The sequence below is a fragment of the Lissotriton vulgaris genome, chromosome 3_1 (assembly GCF_964263255.1).
Source record: "Lissotriton vulgaris chromosome 3_1, aLisVul1.2, whole genome shotgun sequence".
NCBI lineage: Eukaryota > Metazoa > Chordata > Amphibia > Caudata > Salamandridae > Lissotriton > Lissotriton vulgaris.
In genome coordinates this window covers 1,534,922,206-1,534,942,198 of record NC_141689.1, presented here as the reverse complement: position 1 = coordinate 1,534,942,198, position 19,993 = coordinate 1,534,922,206, and the positions used below count along the sequence as shown (strand labels likewise).

The 19,993-nt window shown below is 39.6% G+C and overlaps 1 protein-coding gene across 1 annotated transcript in view; it reads right to left on the bottom strand.

Moving 5' to 3' along the window:
- Nucleotides 1-3,705: 3,705 nt before the first annotated feature.
- LOC147728143 (uncharacterized) overlaps nt 3,706-19,993 on the bottom strand; it is a 330,065-nt gene continuing 313,777 nt past the window's right edge. The window contains exon 3 of the mRNA XM_086963739.1: nt 3,706-3,933. Coding sequence (XP_086819865.1) covers nt 3,706-3,933 — 228 coding nt within the window. The remainder of the gene's footprint in view (nt 3,934-19,993) is intronic.

The following is a 19,993-nucleotide window of genomic DNA, read 5'->3' as shown; positions in this document are numbered from 1 at the left end:
TTATTATATACTAGTGCAACTGACTGTTTTGATGCAAGCTATTACAGTGTACTATATATGGTGGTAGGATTTAAGAGGCAGAGTAATTGTAAGATATATGCTGTTATTTATAGTTGTATAGCTAAAAGCCAACTTTTGGAATGTGTAATTGCTGGAGAAAACGTGGTGTCTATGTTACAATTGACGTTTACTTAATGTTGGGGTAATGCAACGGTACGCTTCTGCTGAATGATAACAGACTGTGATACAAGTATTCAGTGTGTTATATGGAGAGGGAGAATAGTGGTGTATTATGTACTGCAAGAGAGATAGTATGTCTTGGGTGGAAATCTTTGCTATATGATGCTGTGGTGTCTGCCATTAGTATACACTGTAGAGAGGTGTAAATTGAGTTTATAAGAACGATCTTATGACATTATGTAGTAATAGCAGTTAGGGACATGTATAATAGTTACTTGCCAATACTTTAGTATGCAAAATGAAGTATTATAGTTAATGGACATATTATGACAAAAATGGGAGATATCATGAAAAAAGGCCAAGGTATTGGTTGTGAGACCTAGCTCGTGATAGGGCAACTGGCCAATGTGGTCAGACAAAGCTCAAAAGAAAGATTTTTTTTAGAGTCCCCTCACTCACTGGGGTTAACCCACAGTGACATGCTTCATCATTGGGGCCATCCCAGTTCTCTACGAACTGGGGCGTGCTACGACTTGCGAAGTACATAGGAGCACTATATTGTGAAGGACTATGTGTGGTGCAAAGTGTAGTGGAGTCGGTGTAGGTGATTTTAAAAATACTATGCTAGCGGGCCTAAACAATTTATTCTTGCTCCTAGGTTGGTATGGTTTACAAATGGGGTAGAACACTGTGGTTAGCTTATAATGGAGATGGGATCAGTGTATGGTTGACATGTTTAAGCTTTTCCTACCTTTTCTTCAGACCACACAGGGATCAGCTCTGTGTATGGCACTCCTGTCTAAATGTAAAATGGAAAACAAATAATAAAGGATAGGTGGATGCTGTTACTAATAAAAGCATGTGTAATAATACATACGATTTATATTCTTTTGCAGTATATTTGTACAAGTGCCAAATAACACTTCATGGTTACTGGGGGGCCGGTATTTCTCTTTGAAATAGTCTTAGGACTGCGGGACGCCGTGCCGGAACACCTACTTTGCTGACCTGCCGGATTGCATCTTAGCGTGGGAGATAGATATTTGGTGGTCCATAGTAGTAAGTATGTGGCGACAAATCCTTTGCAAGGTCTGAAAAGGAATTAGGAATGTATTATCTAGCTGGTATACTTTGGTATACTGCACAGGACATACTTAATATTAGGTAAGTATTCATAATACTTTATAGAAGATACAGCATACGTTAGAGTGCAATAGGAGGGGTATAAGTGGAGTTTATGTTATGTTGATGTGTAAAGATAGGTATTAATGGAAAGTAGTTGTATATTTGTTGGATGCTGTCAGTGAATGACAGTTACTTTTAATAAGGCACATGTTTGCTACATTTCTTTTTCTCATATGTTAAAAATATAGATGAGCATTAAATTAGTAGCTATATGTTTACTGCTAGTACATAGGTCAATTAGATGCATTGTTAGTCTAAGGAGTGTTTGATTTATAAGAGATAGAAGGCAAGATCTGTAAATGGGCTATTATTGAATTTTTTATTAGATTGTAGTCATGACGTTTGGAAAATATAAAGGTGCTGGGAATCGTAATGGTTGGTGGAGATGTTGTCACAGCTGCTTAATGATTAACAGTCAGAAGGTGTATAAAAAGGAGAGTTGATTTAAAAAGAGACCTTGTACACAGCAGGTAAAGGTATGCTTGAGTTGCAGGTGTGTTTCCTGAGAAAGGTTTTGAAATTGACAATAAAGCTTATTAATTATAACTTTAGTTACTTACCTTTTAAATAATGTTAGGTATTTGTCTTTGATGTGTTTTATAAGTAATATATTTGTTATTACATTTACATAATACCTAATGTTATATATGTTTCTGAAAATGTATATAATATATGAGTTTATTTACCTGTTAATACAATTATTAATGTTTGTCCTTGATACCTAATCTGAAATGCTGTAAATGTTGTTTTTTATAGTCACAGTTATCATTTGGCCTCTTTTGCTAATGGGAACTTTTTTGTAACAGTCTAATTTATAAACATAGTTGTGGGATTTGTAATTAATTTGAAACTAGGTACTTATAGCAAATTATAGTTTGGCTAGTACTTACTTAATGTAACGTTTGTTGTTGTGCTGATTAAAGGCTGCATATTTATTTGTACATCAAATTTAATAACTAATAACTAATATTTGTTCAACATTACTATTTAAAGTTTTAGCTTACTTACCTTTTATGACTTTTAATAAGCATGTATGTTAATATTCACTGTAACATGAAATATTTCCACATTACAATAATTATACAGATTTAATATATTTTTTGATAACTTGTAGAATGGTCTGTAAGGTTACAAACTTGTTAATACATTGTTATGTACTTTTGTTGTATGACATTGTTTAGATGCCTTAATTGTTGCACTTTTTTAGTGATAGTGCTTATGCTGGTAAAGTGATATATATACATTTTTGTAAACGTTATGCAAACAGGTTATTGTTAAAAGTTTTAGATTACTTACCTTTTATGAGTTTCATTAGGCATGTATGTTAATATTCAGTGAAACAGGAAATATTTTTGCATTACATTAATTACACAGTAGTTAATACATTTTTTGATAACTTGTAGTATGGTCTGTAAGTTTACTTACTTGTTAATACTTTTTTATGTACTTTTGTTGTATAACATTGTTTAGATGCCCTAATTGTTGCACTTTTTTAGTTGTAGTGCTTACGCTGCTAAAGTGATACATATATATACTTTCTTATAAACATAATACAAACAAGTTATGATGCATTTTAGTATTACATTTTCCTTTAATGGGAGATTAGTATGCAGGTAGACTTATTCTATTAGCTTGCAAATGTTAAGTAGTTGTTGAGTTTGCTCTTTTTGAATATATAATTTATAGCACAGAGTAAATTAGACATTTGCATGACAAACTGTTTTGTTATTTATGAGGAGTAGGATATTTTGCAGTTTTGACTGTTAATACTAGATGAAACTTGTAAAATGCAAGCATATAAGCAGGTAAATTTTAAGTCCATCATAATAAGTAAGTGTAGCAAATACAATTATGGAGATGTGGAACTGACAATATTACATTTTAATAAACACATTTGCTAATATTAATAACAATATGGTGAAATCATTGTAAAGTACTTCACTTTTTACATTGCTTGTAATATATTTCATTGCAAAATACATTATAGTTATTAATATGTACATATTAATATGTATATATTAATAGTTACATATACATGCACGTATTTAAATATTATTTTATTTATTGCATATTACTTTGGTAAAGAGCAAACAATAAAAACAATAATTAAAAGTATTTAAATTTAGCTTACCTCAGTTGTTGTTGCTGACACGCTCAATAGTGTCTTCACATTTACTTCTCTTACTGTCTTTATCGGAGACAGTGGTGGAGGTGGTGGCTGCAAAATATTTGCAGATTCTTGAATGGTATCTTCAGTTATATGAATTGGTGGCATCCTTGATATTTTTATTTGTTTTGTTATAATTAAAACGTCGTTTTTGATAATATAATTGCGTATTATCAGGCCATGTTCTTCTTTTGTTTGAGTATGTAATCTTCATTATAACAAGTTGCTTTAATAGAGGCACTTTGATCTGCTAGAGCCATATGGTACATTACTTTATTTTCTTGTTTGGCATTCCGATAGTATGTTTTTCCTGAACATTTAATGATGTTTACTCGAACTGCCTTTTGGTATGGCTTTGTATCATCTTGTTTTGTGTCTTTTAATTCTTGAAGAGAAATTATCTGGAAAATAGAAGAAAGTAGTTAATAACAATCAATTAAAACATTTTTGGCAGTATATATAATAGTTTAACATTATAATGCATTTTAATTATATAGCCATCCATAGTGGTTTATGATCACTATAATATGACTCTAATGTGCCATAATGTTGTATGTTTGCAATTGTAAATATATGATCTAATAAAGAATTGTAATCTGTTGTAAGTGTGGTTATTTTTTGAATGCAGTTAAAGATTTTTGACATGTAGTTTAATAATATATTTGTATTGTGTGTTGTTGTTTGTAAATCAATATTAATATCACCCATTATTATATATTGATGATCTAGATAAGTTTTTAATATGTTAGTTAATATTTGCAGTAATATCTGAATTGGGACTTATGGTGGCTTGTATATAATTAATATAATGTAGTTATTGTCTTTTATTTGTTTAGTAAATTGTAAAATGTCAATATGCTGTTGTGTTGTGAATATTGGTTGTAATATGTGTTTTTTCTTGTAATATATTATAATACCATGGTTTATTTGTTGGTTATGTTATTTGTCAAATATTAGCATATGATAATGGGGAATTAGAAATATATCAACATGTGCTTTTTGTGTAGTATTTATTTCTGTAAAGCATTGAACATCAGCATTTAATATATTACTGTCAGCTAATATTAATTAGATTTTTTTTGTAATGAGCGTATGATTTGCACAATAATTGTAAAGTGGTTTGTAAATTGTGATATTTGTGTTATACATATTTCTAATAACATATATGTTCTTAAACGTAACATTTCTTCGTGTACCTTTGGGTGTATTAATATTTTAGTTTTGTCAAAGTTCCTTATATATATGTTTTTTAATGATTTTGCTCTACTAATACCTACATAATGTAAATGATGTATTTTGCTATTATTAAAGTGTATATAAAGTAGTTCTATTGCTTCGCTTTGTGTTCTATGTATATTGCGTGCTGATGATTGTCATAATGGGAATTTCTTTCGTATTATTGTAATACATTTTTTCGTGAATTGGAAATGTCTTGATATAGACAATATTGGTGTCCAGTTATGTGAAATATTTGTATGGTATAGATTTTTGTTTTGTTGCCTTGTAATTTTTCCCACATTGCAATTATCAACATTTATTAATACTACAATTGGTGTGTTATTTGTACTATCAACATATTCGACTATTCCTGTTGCTCCATTTGTCAATCCATCATTGACATTAATATTAGCAGTTAAGTCATACCGTAGTTTAATTGCAATATGCAGCATGTTTGGTAACCCTATTGTTTTTGTAGAGTCTGCTGGTAACTGTTGTAATATTTTTTGCTTTACTTCTTGACTTAAGTCTGAAGCAACTGTATCTATTGCTAATGTTGTATAAACTCCATGTTGTTGTATATGCCGCATTAACACTTTATTATTGATTTCATTTACTTCTTTGTTAGTTGACATTATATATGGTATACTTTCTTTAATACTTTGGGGAGGTTCTATTTGTTGTGATTTGATGTTTGTTATATCAGTTTTTGTGTGTTTACCTATTCTTAATCTATTGAGCATTCCTGCAAATGGTAGGTCATTTATCTGTCTCATTATTTTTGTTAGCTCATGAAATTTAAAATGTGTTTGCCTTAAGTTTGTGCTTAATGGTCCATATAAATGTTTTGAATTGTCAAATATGTATGTATCAAAACAGGTTTTAATTGATAGAAATCTCCAATTGCTAATTTAGATATTCCTCCAAAAGGCTGGTTAGAAGCTTTTATTTCTTGCAATCTATTGTGTATGAAATTAAACATATTTGCACTTACCATTGAAATTTCATCTATTATCAATACTTTTAAATGCATAAGTTGGTTTTGAAGTATGCTTCTGTTTTCATGAGTTAGTTGTTTATATGTCAAACTTTGTGATATTGGTATTTTAAAAGTACTATGTAGTGGTTTTCCATTTATATTCTGTGTTGCTTTACCTGTTGGTGCTGTAAGTAATATATGAATGTTTTCTGGATTCTCTCCTGCTTTAGTATTGTAGTAGCGTAATAAAGTTTGATAAAGTGCAGTTATAAGGAAGCTTTTACCTACACCTGCACCTCCAGTACAAAAAGTATAACAAGGTATGTTTTGTGTTTTAATTACATTTAAGTGATGATATATAAAGTTAATTTGTTCTAATGTTAAATTCTGCATGATATTGTATTTGTCTTGTGGTAGCATATTATTTATTAATGTTTCTTCTTCTGTAGTACTTCTAATTCCTAAATCTAATGATATGTCATATTGTAGTTCTTGGTGATATACTTGTGTGTCATCATCTATAGTATCCGGCACTGCTGCTATAGGTGATAATGTAGGTGTAAGCATTGGATCATTGTCTGTTGATATATTACTTTTGATAAGTATTTCATTTTGTTTATTATACATATAATGGTTTTCATCAACTATTGTTTGGACTTATAGATATCTTTCATAGTATGTCTCTTTTGTACCAATTATATTGTTTTCTATTCTCCATGAATAATATAGTAATAATAATTCTATGTAATAATTTTCTGAGCCATTTAGTTTGCTGAATCTGCAGTAACGGAAAATTTTCTGTTATTTACATTTAGTAAATATGCTGTTTTGTTTATTTCTTAACTTACTAATTTGAAGTTCTTCTTCATCTGAGCTATAAAAGTTAGTTTCTAAAAGTAAATTATCATATAGTTTCTGATGCCTTTTTGGTTTTGCTTCTTTATTTGTAGTTAGATGCATAGTCAGCAAGTGTACATTGTTCTAATGTTATTGGGCGTTGGCTGTATTCAACAATTATATTGTCAAATTGTAAATCAGTTGATGTGTCTGGTAATGAGTTAATTGTATTTATGTCTTTCATTAGGTATTTTCGTTTATCTGGTGTATTTGTATTTATAAATACAAATGATCGTGAAGCTTTCTGTAATGGTATTTGCAATATGAGGTAAGCTGCTTCTTGTGCACTACTTTCAGTACAGTTTAAGAATGTATTACCTATGTGTTTTAATTGTTCTTTAATGTTGGGATTGTGGTATACTTCTTTTGCAGCTTGTGCAATTATTTTACTTAACCCTCTTTGTGATTTACTAATATATGAAACAATATATACAGTAAAAGCATATGCATCTAATACATATTGTAAATCTATGTTAGCTTGCCATGCTTGTAATATTACATTGTTATAGTTATTTATAAAACATTCAGCTGGTGTTCTTTTTAGAACTATATTTGTTTTTTGTATAAGATATTGTATGCATGTTATATATTGTTCTTCAGTTAACTGCATTTGTTATAAAAAATAGTCAAATGTATAACTAATAAAGTCTTGTTTATTCACTGTTGTATGAATTAATTCTGTGTGTTCTTTTATGATGTCATTGTTTGTTTATAATTGCAATGGTTCTAGTATAACAGTATGTCTCATAGGATATTTAGGATATTGGTATTTACATGTTCTCTTATGTTTTATGCAACACTTTTTAGTATGTCCATGTTTTTGTAATGGTAGTAAAGGTTGTATATTTGGGTCTTCTGTTTTATTACATGTTATGTGTTTGCCAATAAATTGTATTACTTCTTCATCCTTTGATTTACCATACTTTGGTGCATTATCAATCCAAATTAAGGCATGTATATGTGGTGATCCACGTTGTTGGAATTCTACTCTGTAAAAGTAATCTACAATTTTTCCTATAGGATTACTTTTGTGTAATAATATACAATAAAAAAATTCCTTACTTGATAGTCAAAATGTTGTGCACATATAATTGGGTTTTGTTGTATTAGTGTGCATTTTCTTTCCCGTGACATATTTGCAAATTCTTCTCAAGTGCATTTATTGTTATTGTTAATGCGTAATAGTATATTAATTAAATGATACCATTTTGTTTCTGCTGCTGATAAAGTAAAAAAAATGTTGGTACTCCTAATTACAAAGCACTGAGGGTGGAGGGTCCTAGGGGAGGTTTAACGGCCAGTCCTGCTATTACCCCTATCTATACAATTACACCAACAAAATATAGCAGTGGGTCAGGAAGCTAACTAAATTATGTATCTGTGTAAAAAGCAGGAAAAAGTGTATTTTGTTCAAACACAAAAGTGAAATCTTGCCTAGGGTACTCCCTCAGTGTGAAAGAGTTCCCATCAGTCATCGATCGAGACCACCCTTCATCATCTGGAAACCTTCATGCTCTGAAGGTAGAGTACCCACAACAGATTGGCAGATGCTATGAACCTAATCTGAAGTGAGTATATCAGTGATGGATGGTTGAGTATGGGAATGTGTCTGTAGACAACTTGTTAGCAGTGCAAACTAAAGTGAACGTGAATCAGTGAAAAGTGAAATACTTTAAAATTTGGTAGTGACAGGGAATTTTTTTTTATTCGGCACCCCTTCAATCCTAAATCAATAAAAACAGTGCAAATAATAGTGTAACAAATAACTACTAATGAGTATCTTAGGTCGACATGTTTCTGCAGACAGACGGAGCCAGGTGGTCTCCTGCTGCTTCCTCAGGACCATTAATGCTACAATTATGAATATAAAAAGAAAAGAAAACTGACTTATATCACCTGAGAGTGTGATATATTTTCATCCTCCTGACTTCATGATGAAATAATCCATTGGGGAAATCCAGACACATAAAATAGAAAGACAAACAAACAAAGCACATTCAGTATCAGCGATCATGTGCTCGAATCTTTGGATTAATTAATCCGATTCCTACGCCAGCTAATACAAGCCAGCCACAAATGGGCAACCATGCCTGCCCCATGTAATTATTCATTCCATGCTCACTCACCTTTGTGGCAGGAGGGAACAGCCCCACCTCACCTGGCTTCAGCTCAGGTACTTGAAGCACCGCTCTGGCGGAAGGAAGGTAGACAAATGCCATTTGAACTGAGGGACTTCATTTCCCAGAAACAACAGTGCTCAGCCAGTCACTCACATAACTGCCGGGTGCTAATAACCTTTCATGCAATCATACTATGATAGCAACTGCTGCGTGTCAAGAACATGTTCAATACTGTCACAGATCGAATACTACCCATAGTATATTACATATAGTGAGTAACCACTCTCGGTCACATGTCTGCTGTTAGACATAATAGTATAGCAATAAGGGTCTCGCATCAGATAGACCTCTAGATACGTCCGGCGTTCAGTATAGTGTTAACCAAATGCTATCTGGGACTAAAGGTACTGTCAGATCGTTCGTTCGTTGAACAACATTGTCCGTCACTCGCTCGTGACCAAAACAAACTCTAAGCTAGTTACGCTCTACCACCAGTATATCTTAACCGAGATAATCAGACATCCATATAGACACTATTCCCAGAGATATAACCCCTCCTCACCTGTCCGTCGGTACTCCGGACGTCCCTCTGGGCTGTCTCTTGGGGAGGTGCACTCACGGCCATTATGTTCTTCCAAACACCAGAGTCGCCTGTGCGTGTGATGTCATCGGAGCGCCCCACACTCGGGTAGATGGGAAATGTAGTTCGGTAGGCAAACCCTTCATTCAGTACGTCTTCGCTGAATTAAATGTATTAACTCTACCCGATTAAGGCACTTGGGTAAAAGATCAACAAAGACGACGTCATGATTAAAAACAACGTCATGATTAAAAAACTAATGTCTATATCGTGTGTGGCTCAAATAATCTACGTGGTAGCAGAGAGTATTGAATCAGCAAACTTTATTTACAGCTTATCAAATAACAATGAAGAACAAGTATTGTCAAGGGCTTTGTGAGAATGTACCTCACACACAATCATGACTAAAAGCTTATATCTTTCCTAATTGCCTTAGCATTGCAAATATTTCTTTTTTACAATTTTCCCAGTATGGAGGTGAACTGCATATCGTTTTTAGAATTTTCAATCCTTCATTATACTGTAGTATGACTTGTAAATTGTCTTTTATGTCTTTCACTGTTATAACTTGCCCATTGTTAAAATGTTTTTTAATGAAATATATATATTTTGTCTTGTATTTGTTTAACTTGTAATGTTTTGAGTTTGAAAAACATATTTGTTATACATGGAGCTACTCTCCTGTCGTAACTTCTTAATTCACATTGACATATTGTACTGTAATGTACTGGTACATGTCTATCTTCATTTGATGGTCTACGTGGTCCAGCAAATATTGTTGGGAATGCTAAATATTCTGAATCTTTATCTTCATATAATCCATGTGGTATGTTATGTTCTGCAGGAGCTAAACTTAATATTTTAATGCTATCTGTTGTAATTGTTTCATTAGTTAACATTGTATCTAAGTTACCTGCTGGTATGTTATCTGTACTGCTTGATGTATTATTTGTTTCTGATGTGTTTATGTCGCTGTTTGTTTGTTCTGGTATGTATTCCTAGTCTTTGTTTATTGTTATTCCATATTCTTTGAACAAAGTGCTATTGGAAAGGGGCGACCACTCGGTCCCCCCGAACGTATGGCGGAGTGCCTCGATCCCCCCGGGAAGCCATTTTTGGGCGGGAGGCGCGTCACGGCTGGTATGCCCGAAGCGGCGTAGCCGGGGCGCGCTTTTTCCCGCCCTAGAGTGGGCTGGCCTAGACACCGACGTAGCCAGCCACGCCCTCGGGGCAGGCGGGGGCGGGTTTACGCCCGCCCTGAAGACGGATAAAAAGGGACGCAAGACCAGAAGACGTCCTCTTGTTCTTGTGCTCCGAAGCTGCACCTCCTCGCTACACGTGAGCTCGGGACAGAACGAAGAGCCAATTTTGAGCGTTTTGATCTTTTTCTTTGTCTTCTAGATACTTCGTCGGAGAGATGCCCAAGAAAGGCGCTAAGAGAATGACGACTGAGCAGATGGTTCGGGCCCTTTTCAAGGATATGTCCGACATAAAGAAGCGGCTGGCGGAGCGAGACGGGGAGGAGGGAGCGGGCCAACCACCGGCTGGAGGGAGACCTAAGAGGCCGAGAAGGGTTCCAGCCGGGGGAGATATCCCAGCTCCCTCTGCCCCGCTCGAGGTGCCGACCCCGCTACCGATGGAGGGGAATCCAATCCCCGTTGTTATCACCCCGACATCCAATGAGGATATGCCCCCTGAGCTGGCTGCACAGCTAGCAGCGTGGTTGGGCGATAGTACTGAGGGCGCCACGGCTGCCGAGGCACAGGCGCTGATAAAAAAGCTGCGTAAGGAGAAAGAAGCAGCCAAGGTGACCGCACCGGTGGCGGTGATAGAAAAGCCACAAGTGGCAGAAGCAGCATCCGGTTCAGGTAAGCGGCCATTGCCGATCGCAAGGGACGAGTCAGCACCCTCTCGTAGAGAAAGATTGGGGCAGCATGTTCCTTTAGCAATAAAAGAAAAGATTTGGGCGGGGGAATACGTGAATATATTCTCCTTGCTTGTCGATCATTACGAGATAGAGCATGTCAAGAGCCAGAAGGACCTAATGCATCCAAGTGTTTGGCGCGCAAAAATGGCCGCCTTTAAGGTAAATGAGAATATTGGCAACTGGGGCAATGCGTGGGGTATTTTTACATCGATTTTGGGGGAACGTAGGCCCGAGTTGCTTCCTGAGTTTTCCATTTATCAGTCACGAATTATGGGTTACTCGACAGCGTATCAAGGTAACCATTGGTTCTGTTATGACAATCTGTTCAGGAAAGAAAAGGAGCATAACAAGAGTTTGACTTGGGATTGTTACGATTCAGTGACATGGGATAAAATGAAAGAATCAGGAATGTTAAAAATGCCATTGGTTGGGAGCAATGTTGTTGATTACTCCCGCCAAAATGTGGGGACGCCCTTTCGGCCAACTACGAGCACCGACGATTATTCGAGACCCGCAGGCAGTACGGGGAAAAGGGGTTTCTGCTTTAATTTCAACAAGGGGAAATGTACCAGGCCTCCGGGATCGTGTAAATTCAAACATGAATGTAGTACTTGTGGGTCGTCCCATCCTGAGTCATCGTGCAGAGCCAGAACAAGTGAGAATGGGGGTAAGGGAGGCGCCAAACAGGTCTAACATAGTCCGAGGGGCGCCTTTACCAACCCCGATTGATACCTTGGCAATGATTCCCTGGCTCAGCGAATACCCGGATCGTACTTCTGCTGGGGTGCTGCGGAACGGTTTTACGCATGGTTTCCGCATCCCGGTAGGGGACTTTCAGGGTGTAGGGACGTGCAAAAACCAACTTTCCGTTTTACAGCATACATCTGTAGTGCAAGAGAAGATTCGGAAAGAGGTTAGCCGGGGACGGGTCGCCGGCCCGTTTAGTGTACCCCCGGTACCGTGTTTTGTCTGTTCTCCGTTAGGGGTGGTCCCGAAGAGGGACCCGGGTGAGTTTCGTTTGATCCATAATCTGTCTGCTCCACATGGTCTTTCGGTGAACGATGCAATTGATCCAGAGGTTTGTTCGGTGCGGTACGCATCATTTGATGAGGCTGTAGCCATCTTGAATCGCCTGGGGCCCGGGACGTTGATGGCGAAATCAGATATCGAGTCAGCGTTTCGGTTGCTCCCGGTACACCCAGACGACCAGCGTCTTCTGGGATTCAGGTTTCAGGGATCATATTACATGGATAGGTGTATGCCAATGGGTTGCTCTATATCATGTGCTTATTTTGAGAAATTCAGTACTTTCCTGCAATGGGTGTTCACTAAGAAAACGGGTTTCCGAAATGTAATGCACTACCTTGATGACTTTCTGTTTCTTGGACCCGCCGGAAATCCCGAATGTGCCCAGGCCTTAGCTGAATTCTGTGTGTTGATGGGTCATTTTGGCGTGCCATTGGCACCAGGTAAAACTATGGGTCCCACGACTTGCCTCGAGTTTTTGGGGATCGAGTTGGACTCTAGTGAGGGTTGTTTCCGTCTACCAGCTAGCAAAGTGTCGAAATTCAGGGCAGCCCTGCAAGTATGTTTAAATGCATCTAAGGTTACACTGCATCAGTTGCAACAATTGGTGGGGAAGTTGAACTTTGCCTTGAGGGTGATCCCAATGGCCCGCCCTTTTTCCCGGTCAATTGCCCAAGCGATGGTTGGCCTAAAGGAGGGTCATCATCGCACGAGGTTATCGGCTGAGGTCCGCCAGGACATGCGTATTTGGTTAGCATTTTTGGCGGACTTCAATGGTCGAGTCGTCTGGAACAAGCCAGCCGTGTCCTCCGAAGAGCTTGGGCTATGGACAGATTCAGCGGGAAGCATAGGCTTTGGCGCCATCTTCGGCACAAAATGGTCGGCACAAAGGTGGCCCCCATGGTGGCATGAGGAGGGGCTGACGAGTAATATTGCTTTCCTCGAACTGTTTCCCATTCTGGTGGCCCTGAGAACCTGGCCCGAAGGGTTCAAAGATCATTCTGTCGTGTTCTGGTCTGACAATATGACCGTTGTTGAATGCATCAATAGTCAGGCAGCCCGTTGTAAACTGATTTTGAGGCTGCTCAAAGAAATTGTCTTACTGTGTATGCAACTGAACGTGATATTCAGAGCAAAACATGTCCCAGGGGTGATGAATCAGGCGGCTGATGCACTGTCTCGTTTTCACATGCAGGCTTTCTCGGGTTTCCTTCCCTCAGCGGACCCAGAGCCGGCACCCTTCCCCGAAGCTCTCTGGTCTCTCGGTGCCCCGAACTTCGTCACCTCGTGGGAGAGAGTCTAGCACCCAGGACGAGGAAGGCATATGAAGGGGCGTTTCGGGCCTATTTAGCCTATTTGGGGACTGAGAGAGGGGGACTTTGGGGTCAGGAAGAGTGGGTAGTACATTTTCTGATGTCCTTACGTAGGGCTGGGAAATCGGTGGCTACGGCCCAAAGGCATCGTGCCGCCATTTCCTTTGTTGCCAGGGCCCATAACATCCTGGACCCGACAGCGTCTTTTGCAGTACAGAAGGCGCTGCGTGGGTGGCAACGCCTGGAGGGTCGCAGAGTAGATGAAAGACGACCGATAGGCCTGGATAGGTTGTCCCAGTTACTGGCCACTCTCCCTAGCACATGCTCGTCTCCTTTTGAGACGTGTTTGTTCCGGACTGCATTTACGCTGGCATTTCACGGGGCTATGAGGATAAGTGAGCTGGTTGCAAGGAACAAACAGGATGTGGTGGGGGGGTTGTGCCGGGAACACGTTCAGATCAGGGGTGATGCGATGATTGTCTCCTTTCTCAGGTCCAAGACCGACCAAGATGGGAGGGGGGACTGCACGATCATTCGCAGGATCCCCGGGTCCTCCATGTGCCCGGTACAGTGTTTAGAAGATTACCTAGCACGAAGGGTGGCATCATGGGGGGGGACATTGTTGAGGCATGCAGACGCCACCCCACTGACGAGGTTTCAGTTTCAGCGGGTGCTTGCAATGGCCATTGCCGCAGCGGGCTTGGACCCGGGCGAATTCGGGACCCATTCCTTTCGAATAGGGGCTGCCACTGAAGCTACAGCCAGGGGTCTTAATGTAGAACAAGTGAAACGAGTGGGGCGATGGTCCTCCAATTGTTATAAGAGGTATGTGCGATTGCACATGTTGTGAGGCTGTAATGATGTACTCACGCTTCTTGTCTTTTGTTTGTTTTCAGTTACGCAAGCCTACGAGGCAGGGCGGACTATGCAGTCGACCCAACACCAGGCCAGCGGTCAGACATCACCGGCTGTGAGACAGGAGGTGTGGGTCGTGGGCCACTCATACGTGAGACGTGCCGCAGACGTATTCAAAGCAGGTGACATGATTCACGTACCTGGGGAATACGGGTACAGAGTGTCCTTCTACGGAAGGGGCGGTCTCTGTATTGACCAGTTTCAAGCATTCTTTGAGGGTTTGTTAGGGCGGACGAGGTCACCGCCGTCTATAGTCATAGTACATTTAGGGGGCAATGATTTGGTCACCACCGGTAGACGACTTCTCCTAGAGGCAATGCTTTCCACAGTAAGTTGGTTAGCGAGGAAAGTTCCGGGGTGCATAATTGCGTGGTCTCATATGATCCCACGAAAAGTGTGGCGGGGGGCTATCTCGATCCCTGCTTTGAATCATTCTGTTAGAAAACTTAATAACAAAGTGAGTAGGTTGTTCCGTTCCAAGACATTGCATTCGATCTCGCATAGTTGTATTAACGATGATAGTATGTATTTGGGGGATGGTGTGCATTTGTCGAGGGTGGGAAATGAGTTACTCATAGGAGACTTCTTGGCTTGGTTAAAAACGTTAAAACATGACCTTTAGGTAGGGGTTTTGTGGGGGGTCCGGATAGCCGGTCAACTATCCGGACCTGTGGCGGTAAGGTCATGATCGGTGAGCACTAATTAGAAGATCCCTATGAGTGGGCGTCACCCAACACGGATGGGAGCGCTCGGGAGAGGTGGCCATTGGCCCCTCAATGGGGAGGCGGTCCCGTCTAAGGATGGGTCGCCGGAAGTAAAGGAAAGGCGGTCAAGGCCCCTTCCTTTGTAGGAGGGGTTACAGCCCCCTCCTGGTGAATTTCCCGGGGCCAGTGTCATCTGCGACGGCAGATGCTGTAAGTTGTGTGGGGTGGGGGGGAGGTCCACGATACCTTCTAGATACCTCACACGAGTCTTCGAACGACCTTTAAATGGCGTCGAGTCTTAAGTGCCCCCGTCAAGTCAAGGGAAATTGTTAGTAGTTGCACTTGAGGTAAGCCTCTGTGCTGTCGCCCCTCCCAAGTGGGAGGGGTAAGTCTGGTTAGGGATCTTGACACCGGTTATGACCTTGCCGTTGGCCCTTAAACGTTAGGATGTACAATTTCAGTATTTCTAGAGAATGTTTTGTAGGATGCTAGTTCGGCTAGGAGAACCTCTGTATTAGAGAATATGTTAAGGTTAGCCAAACTTCGCAATGTGATAATGAAATTGTACATAACATGAAACGTTTAATGTGTTAATTTTGTTTTAATAAATACGGCCAGGGATGGTCACTCCATCCCACTTCCAAAAACTTCAAGAACTGTTTCCGGTTTCCCTTCTTTTGGGGATTGTGTTGAGAGGGGGTGGCGGTTATCTCAGCCATATGGAAAGGGGCGACCACTCGGTCCCCCCGAACGTATGGCGGAGTGCCTCGATCCCCCCGGGAAGCCATTTTTGGGCGGGAGGCGCGTCACGGCTGGTATGCCCGAAGCGGCGTAGCCGGGGCGCGCTTTTTCCCGCCCTAGAGTGGGCTGGCCTAGACACCGACGTAGCCAGCCACGCCCTCGGGGCAGGCGGGGGCGGGTTTACGCCCGCCCTGAAGACGGATAAAAAGGGACGCAAGACCAGAAGACGTCCTCTTGTTCTTGTGCTCCGAAGCTGCACCTCCTCGCTACACGTGAGCTCGGGACAGAACGAAGAGCCAATTTTGACCCACCCACCAGCCCCTGAGGACAGCTAGTTGTTTTATAATAAAGTGATTTTATGAGTCTGTTTTCCGTTTCGTTTACAGGTTGTGATGGTATCAGTTGATGTTGATCATAATAAAGAATGGTGTATGTTTTACGATTAAAAATGATTTGATATAGTGTTGCATTTTTAAGCATGCTTTTTCGGTCGTAGCGACCAATGTTTTCATAGGTTTGAGTAGAATTGTCGTATTTATTTTTGGTAGGCGGTAAGGTCATGATCGGTGAGCACTAATTAGAAGATCCCTATGAGTGGGCGTCACCCAACACGGATGGGAGCGCTCGGGAGAGGTGGCCATTGGCCCCTCAATGGGGAGGCGGTCCCGTCTAAGGATGGGTCGCCGGAAGTAAAGGAAAGGCGGTCAAGGCCCCTTCCTTTGTAGGAGGGGTTACAGCCCCCTCCTGGTGAATTTCCCGGGGCCAGTGTCATCTGCGACGGCAGATGCTGTAAGTTGTGTGGGGTGGGGGGGAGGTCCACGATACCTTCTAGATACCTCACACGAGTCTTCGAACGACCTTTAAATGGCGTCGAGTCTTAAGTGCCCCCGTCAAGTCAAGGGAAATTGTTAGTAGTTGCACTTGAGGTAAGCCTCTGTGCTGTCGCCCCTCCCAAGTGGGAGGGGTAAGTCTGGTTAGGGATCTTGACACCGGTTATGACCTTGCCGTTGGCCCTTAAACGTTAGGATGTACAATTTCAGTATTTCTAGAGAATGTTTTGTAGGATGCTAGTTCGGCTAGGAGAACCTCTGTATTAGAGAATATGTTAAGGTTAGCCAAACTTCGCAATGTGATAATGAAATTGTACATAACATGAAACGTTTAATGTGTTAATTTTGTTTTAATAAATACGGCCAGGGATGGTCACTCCATCCCACTTCCAAAAACTTCAAGAACTGTTTCCGGTTTCCCTTCTTTTGGGGATTGTGTTGAGAGGGGGTGGCGGGTATCTCAGCCATATGTGTGCTAACCATAAAGTTGCATGTTTCACTATGTTAGGTCTCACATTTTCTAAATGTGTGTATGATTAATAACTTAATTTGCATTTTAATTTAATTGGTATTGTCCTGCTGTCATGTATTTGTCTTGGTAATATTGTAACAGTAGTCATAACATCAGCTGGTACATTAACAACAGCACCTGATAAACATTTTTGAAAACCACGAGGTAATGTCTTCATTTGCAAAAAAGGTATTCTTGGTGAAACTAATCTTTCTTCTAAGTTATGTAAGTACAGTTCAGGGGGTATATTTGGGAAATACATCCCATTAAATACAGAACTTGGGGGTGTTTTCTCTTTAATAATATATTTGTAGCATGTAGTGCATATATAGACTGGTTTTTGTGTGCTAATATCACATAGTATAACTGTATTGTTTTGTTTAGTGCTGTGTGTTTGTTTAACTGTTTGTTTATGCCACATTTGATTACAAATAGTACAAATATATTCTGGGCCATAGTGCATTTCTTTATGAAACTTGGCAATTATAGGTTTTTGCAATGTAATATTTTCTGTTTGATTACTGAGTTTATATGTATTTTTGTTTTGTGGTGAAAGGTGTTTTGTGGTATATTGTTTTTGTAAAGATGCTGTAACTAAGTTTGTTTTAGTTATATGTGATATTGTTGTAGTCTTTGTTGTGTGTTGATTTATATTGCTACTATTTGTTTTTGTACATTAACAATATTTGTGTTTTTACTTAAAGATGTAGTAGTTGAAGATGTTATTTGATATGCTTTAGCAGTATGTATAGACATGTGTTTAAGTGTGTTTACTGTATCTTTAGATTTATTTCTTTGGAGGCATTTTTAGAGAATTTTTTTAATATTAGTTACAATAATTGTTACTAATTGTAGTATGATATAACTTTTATCAGGAGGTAGTTCATTAAGTATAAGCTGTATTGTATGGTGTATCACTCTAGCTAATGTAGTTAGTTTTACATCTGTGCCTGTCCAATTAGCATGTAAATTTCCTATGATATCTGTTCTATGAGAATAATATATGAAAAAGGACTTGCTTGTTTTACCTATTGAAAATATTTTTGTATGTAGGAATATTATTGTAGCATTATATGTTGTCAATGCTGTATGTAATACTTGTTTAATGTCTTCTTGAAAAGTATTTTGTATTGATATATTATAATTGTATGGTTTGCTAAGTTTTAGAGAAAATATTGTATTATTGTATTGTATACTAGCAGCCCGTCCCGACGTTGTCTGGGTAGGAATTGCTGCCGGCCAGTAGTATATTGTTTTGTAGGACTTCGTTTTGATAGCATTTCTGATCTGTGACTGGCCTGTGAAACGCTCCGATTCAGTGCACTGCTGATGCACTTAAGAGTGCGCGTTCAGTACTGTCTGAACTCGCGTTTCCCTACTTTATTTTTCCTTGCAATATTATGTAGCGCAAACTCGACAACATGGCATGAGCACAATTTAAATTACAGAAGAACACATTCATTTGTGGTAGGCACGGGGAGACAAAGCGATTTGCCTGGAATCACAGGATGTTGAGCTGATGTCGAGATTCGAACGTAGCTCCCCAGCTCTAAAGTTCGCAATTCTAGAACTTGTGGCGGGAAGTGTGCCTAAAGTGTATGTCGGTACTGGCCATCAATTAGAGAGATCTGTGCATTTTGCAAATGGGTGGTGAAAAATATGAGTATGTTGCTGGAGATGTGGGCCGCTGTGCCACCGATGTACTTATCGGGGAGAGGGTAAACACCCATTATTCCGCAACTTTCTTTCCGCATGCCATCACTCCGCATACTTTCATTACGAAAGTACCATGACTCCGCAATGCCATTATAACGCGTGGCATTACATTTTATATGCTTTTACCACGCATACATTTACAATGAAATTCGTTGTAAATGCATGAATGGTAAAAGCATGTTTTTTTTAATGTTTGGATAAGGTAAGTATGGGCATATGGGTATATGTTTTGGGATACTGAGGTATACGTTTTGGGGTGTTTCAGTATTTTAGGGGTTCAGGTATAGTTTTGTGTTATGGGGTACAAGGGTAGTTTTAGGGTTTAGGGATAGGTTTGGGTTTTGGGGTACAGGGGTATTTTTAGGGTTCAGGGCTAGGTTTGGGTTTTGGGTTATAGGGGTATTTTTAGGGTTCAGGGGTAGGTTTGGGTTTTGGGGTACAGGGGTATTTTAAGGGTTCAGGGCTAGGTTTGGGTTTTGGGGTACAGGGGTATTTTTAGGGTTCAGGACTAGGTTTGGGTTTTGGGGTACATGGGTATTTTAGGGTTCAGGGGTAGGTTTGGGTTTGGGGTACAGGGTTATTTTTAGGGTTCAGGGCTAGGTTTGGGTTTTGGGCTACAGGGGTATTTTTATGGTTCTTTGGTAGGTTTGGGATTTGGGGTACAGGAGTATTTTAAGGGTTCAGGGCTAGGTTTGGGTTATGGGGTACAGGGGTATTTTAGGGCTCATGGGTAGGTTTGGGTTTTGGGGTAAAGTGGTATTTTTAGGGTCAGGGCTAGGTTTGGGTTTTGGGGTACAGGGGTATTTTTAGGGTTCAGGGGTAGGTTTGGGTATTGAGGTACAGGGGTAGTTATAGGGTTCAGGGCTAGGTTTGGGTTTTGGGGTACAGGGGTATTTTTAGGTTTCAGGGTTAGGTTTGGGTATTGAGGTACAGGGGTATTTATAGGGTTCAGGGCTAGGTTTGGGTTTTGGGATACAGGGTATA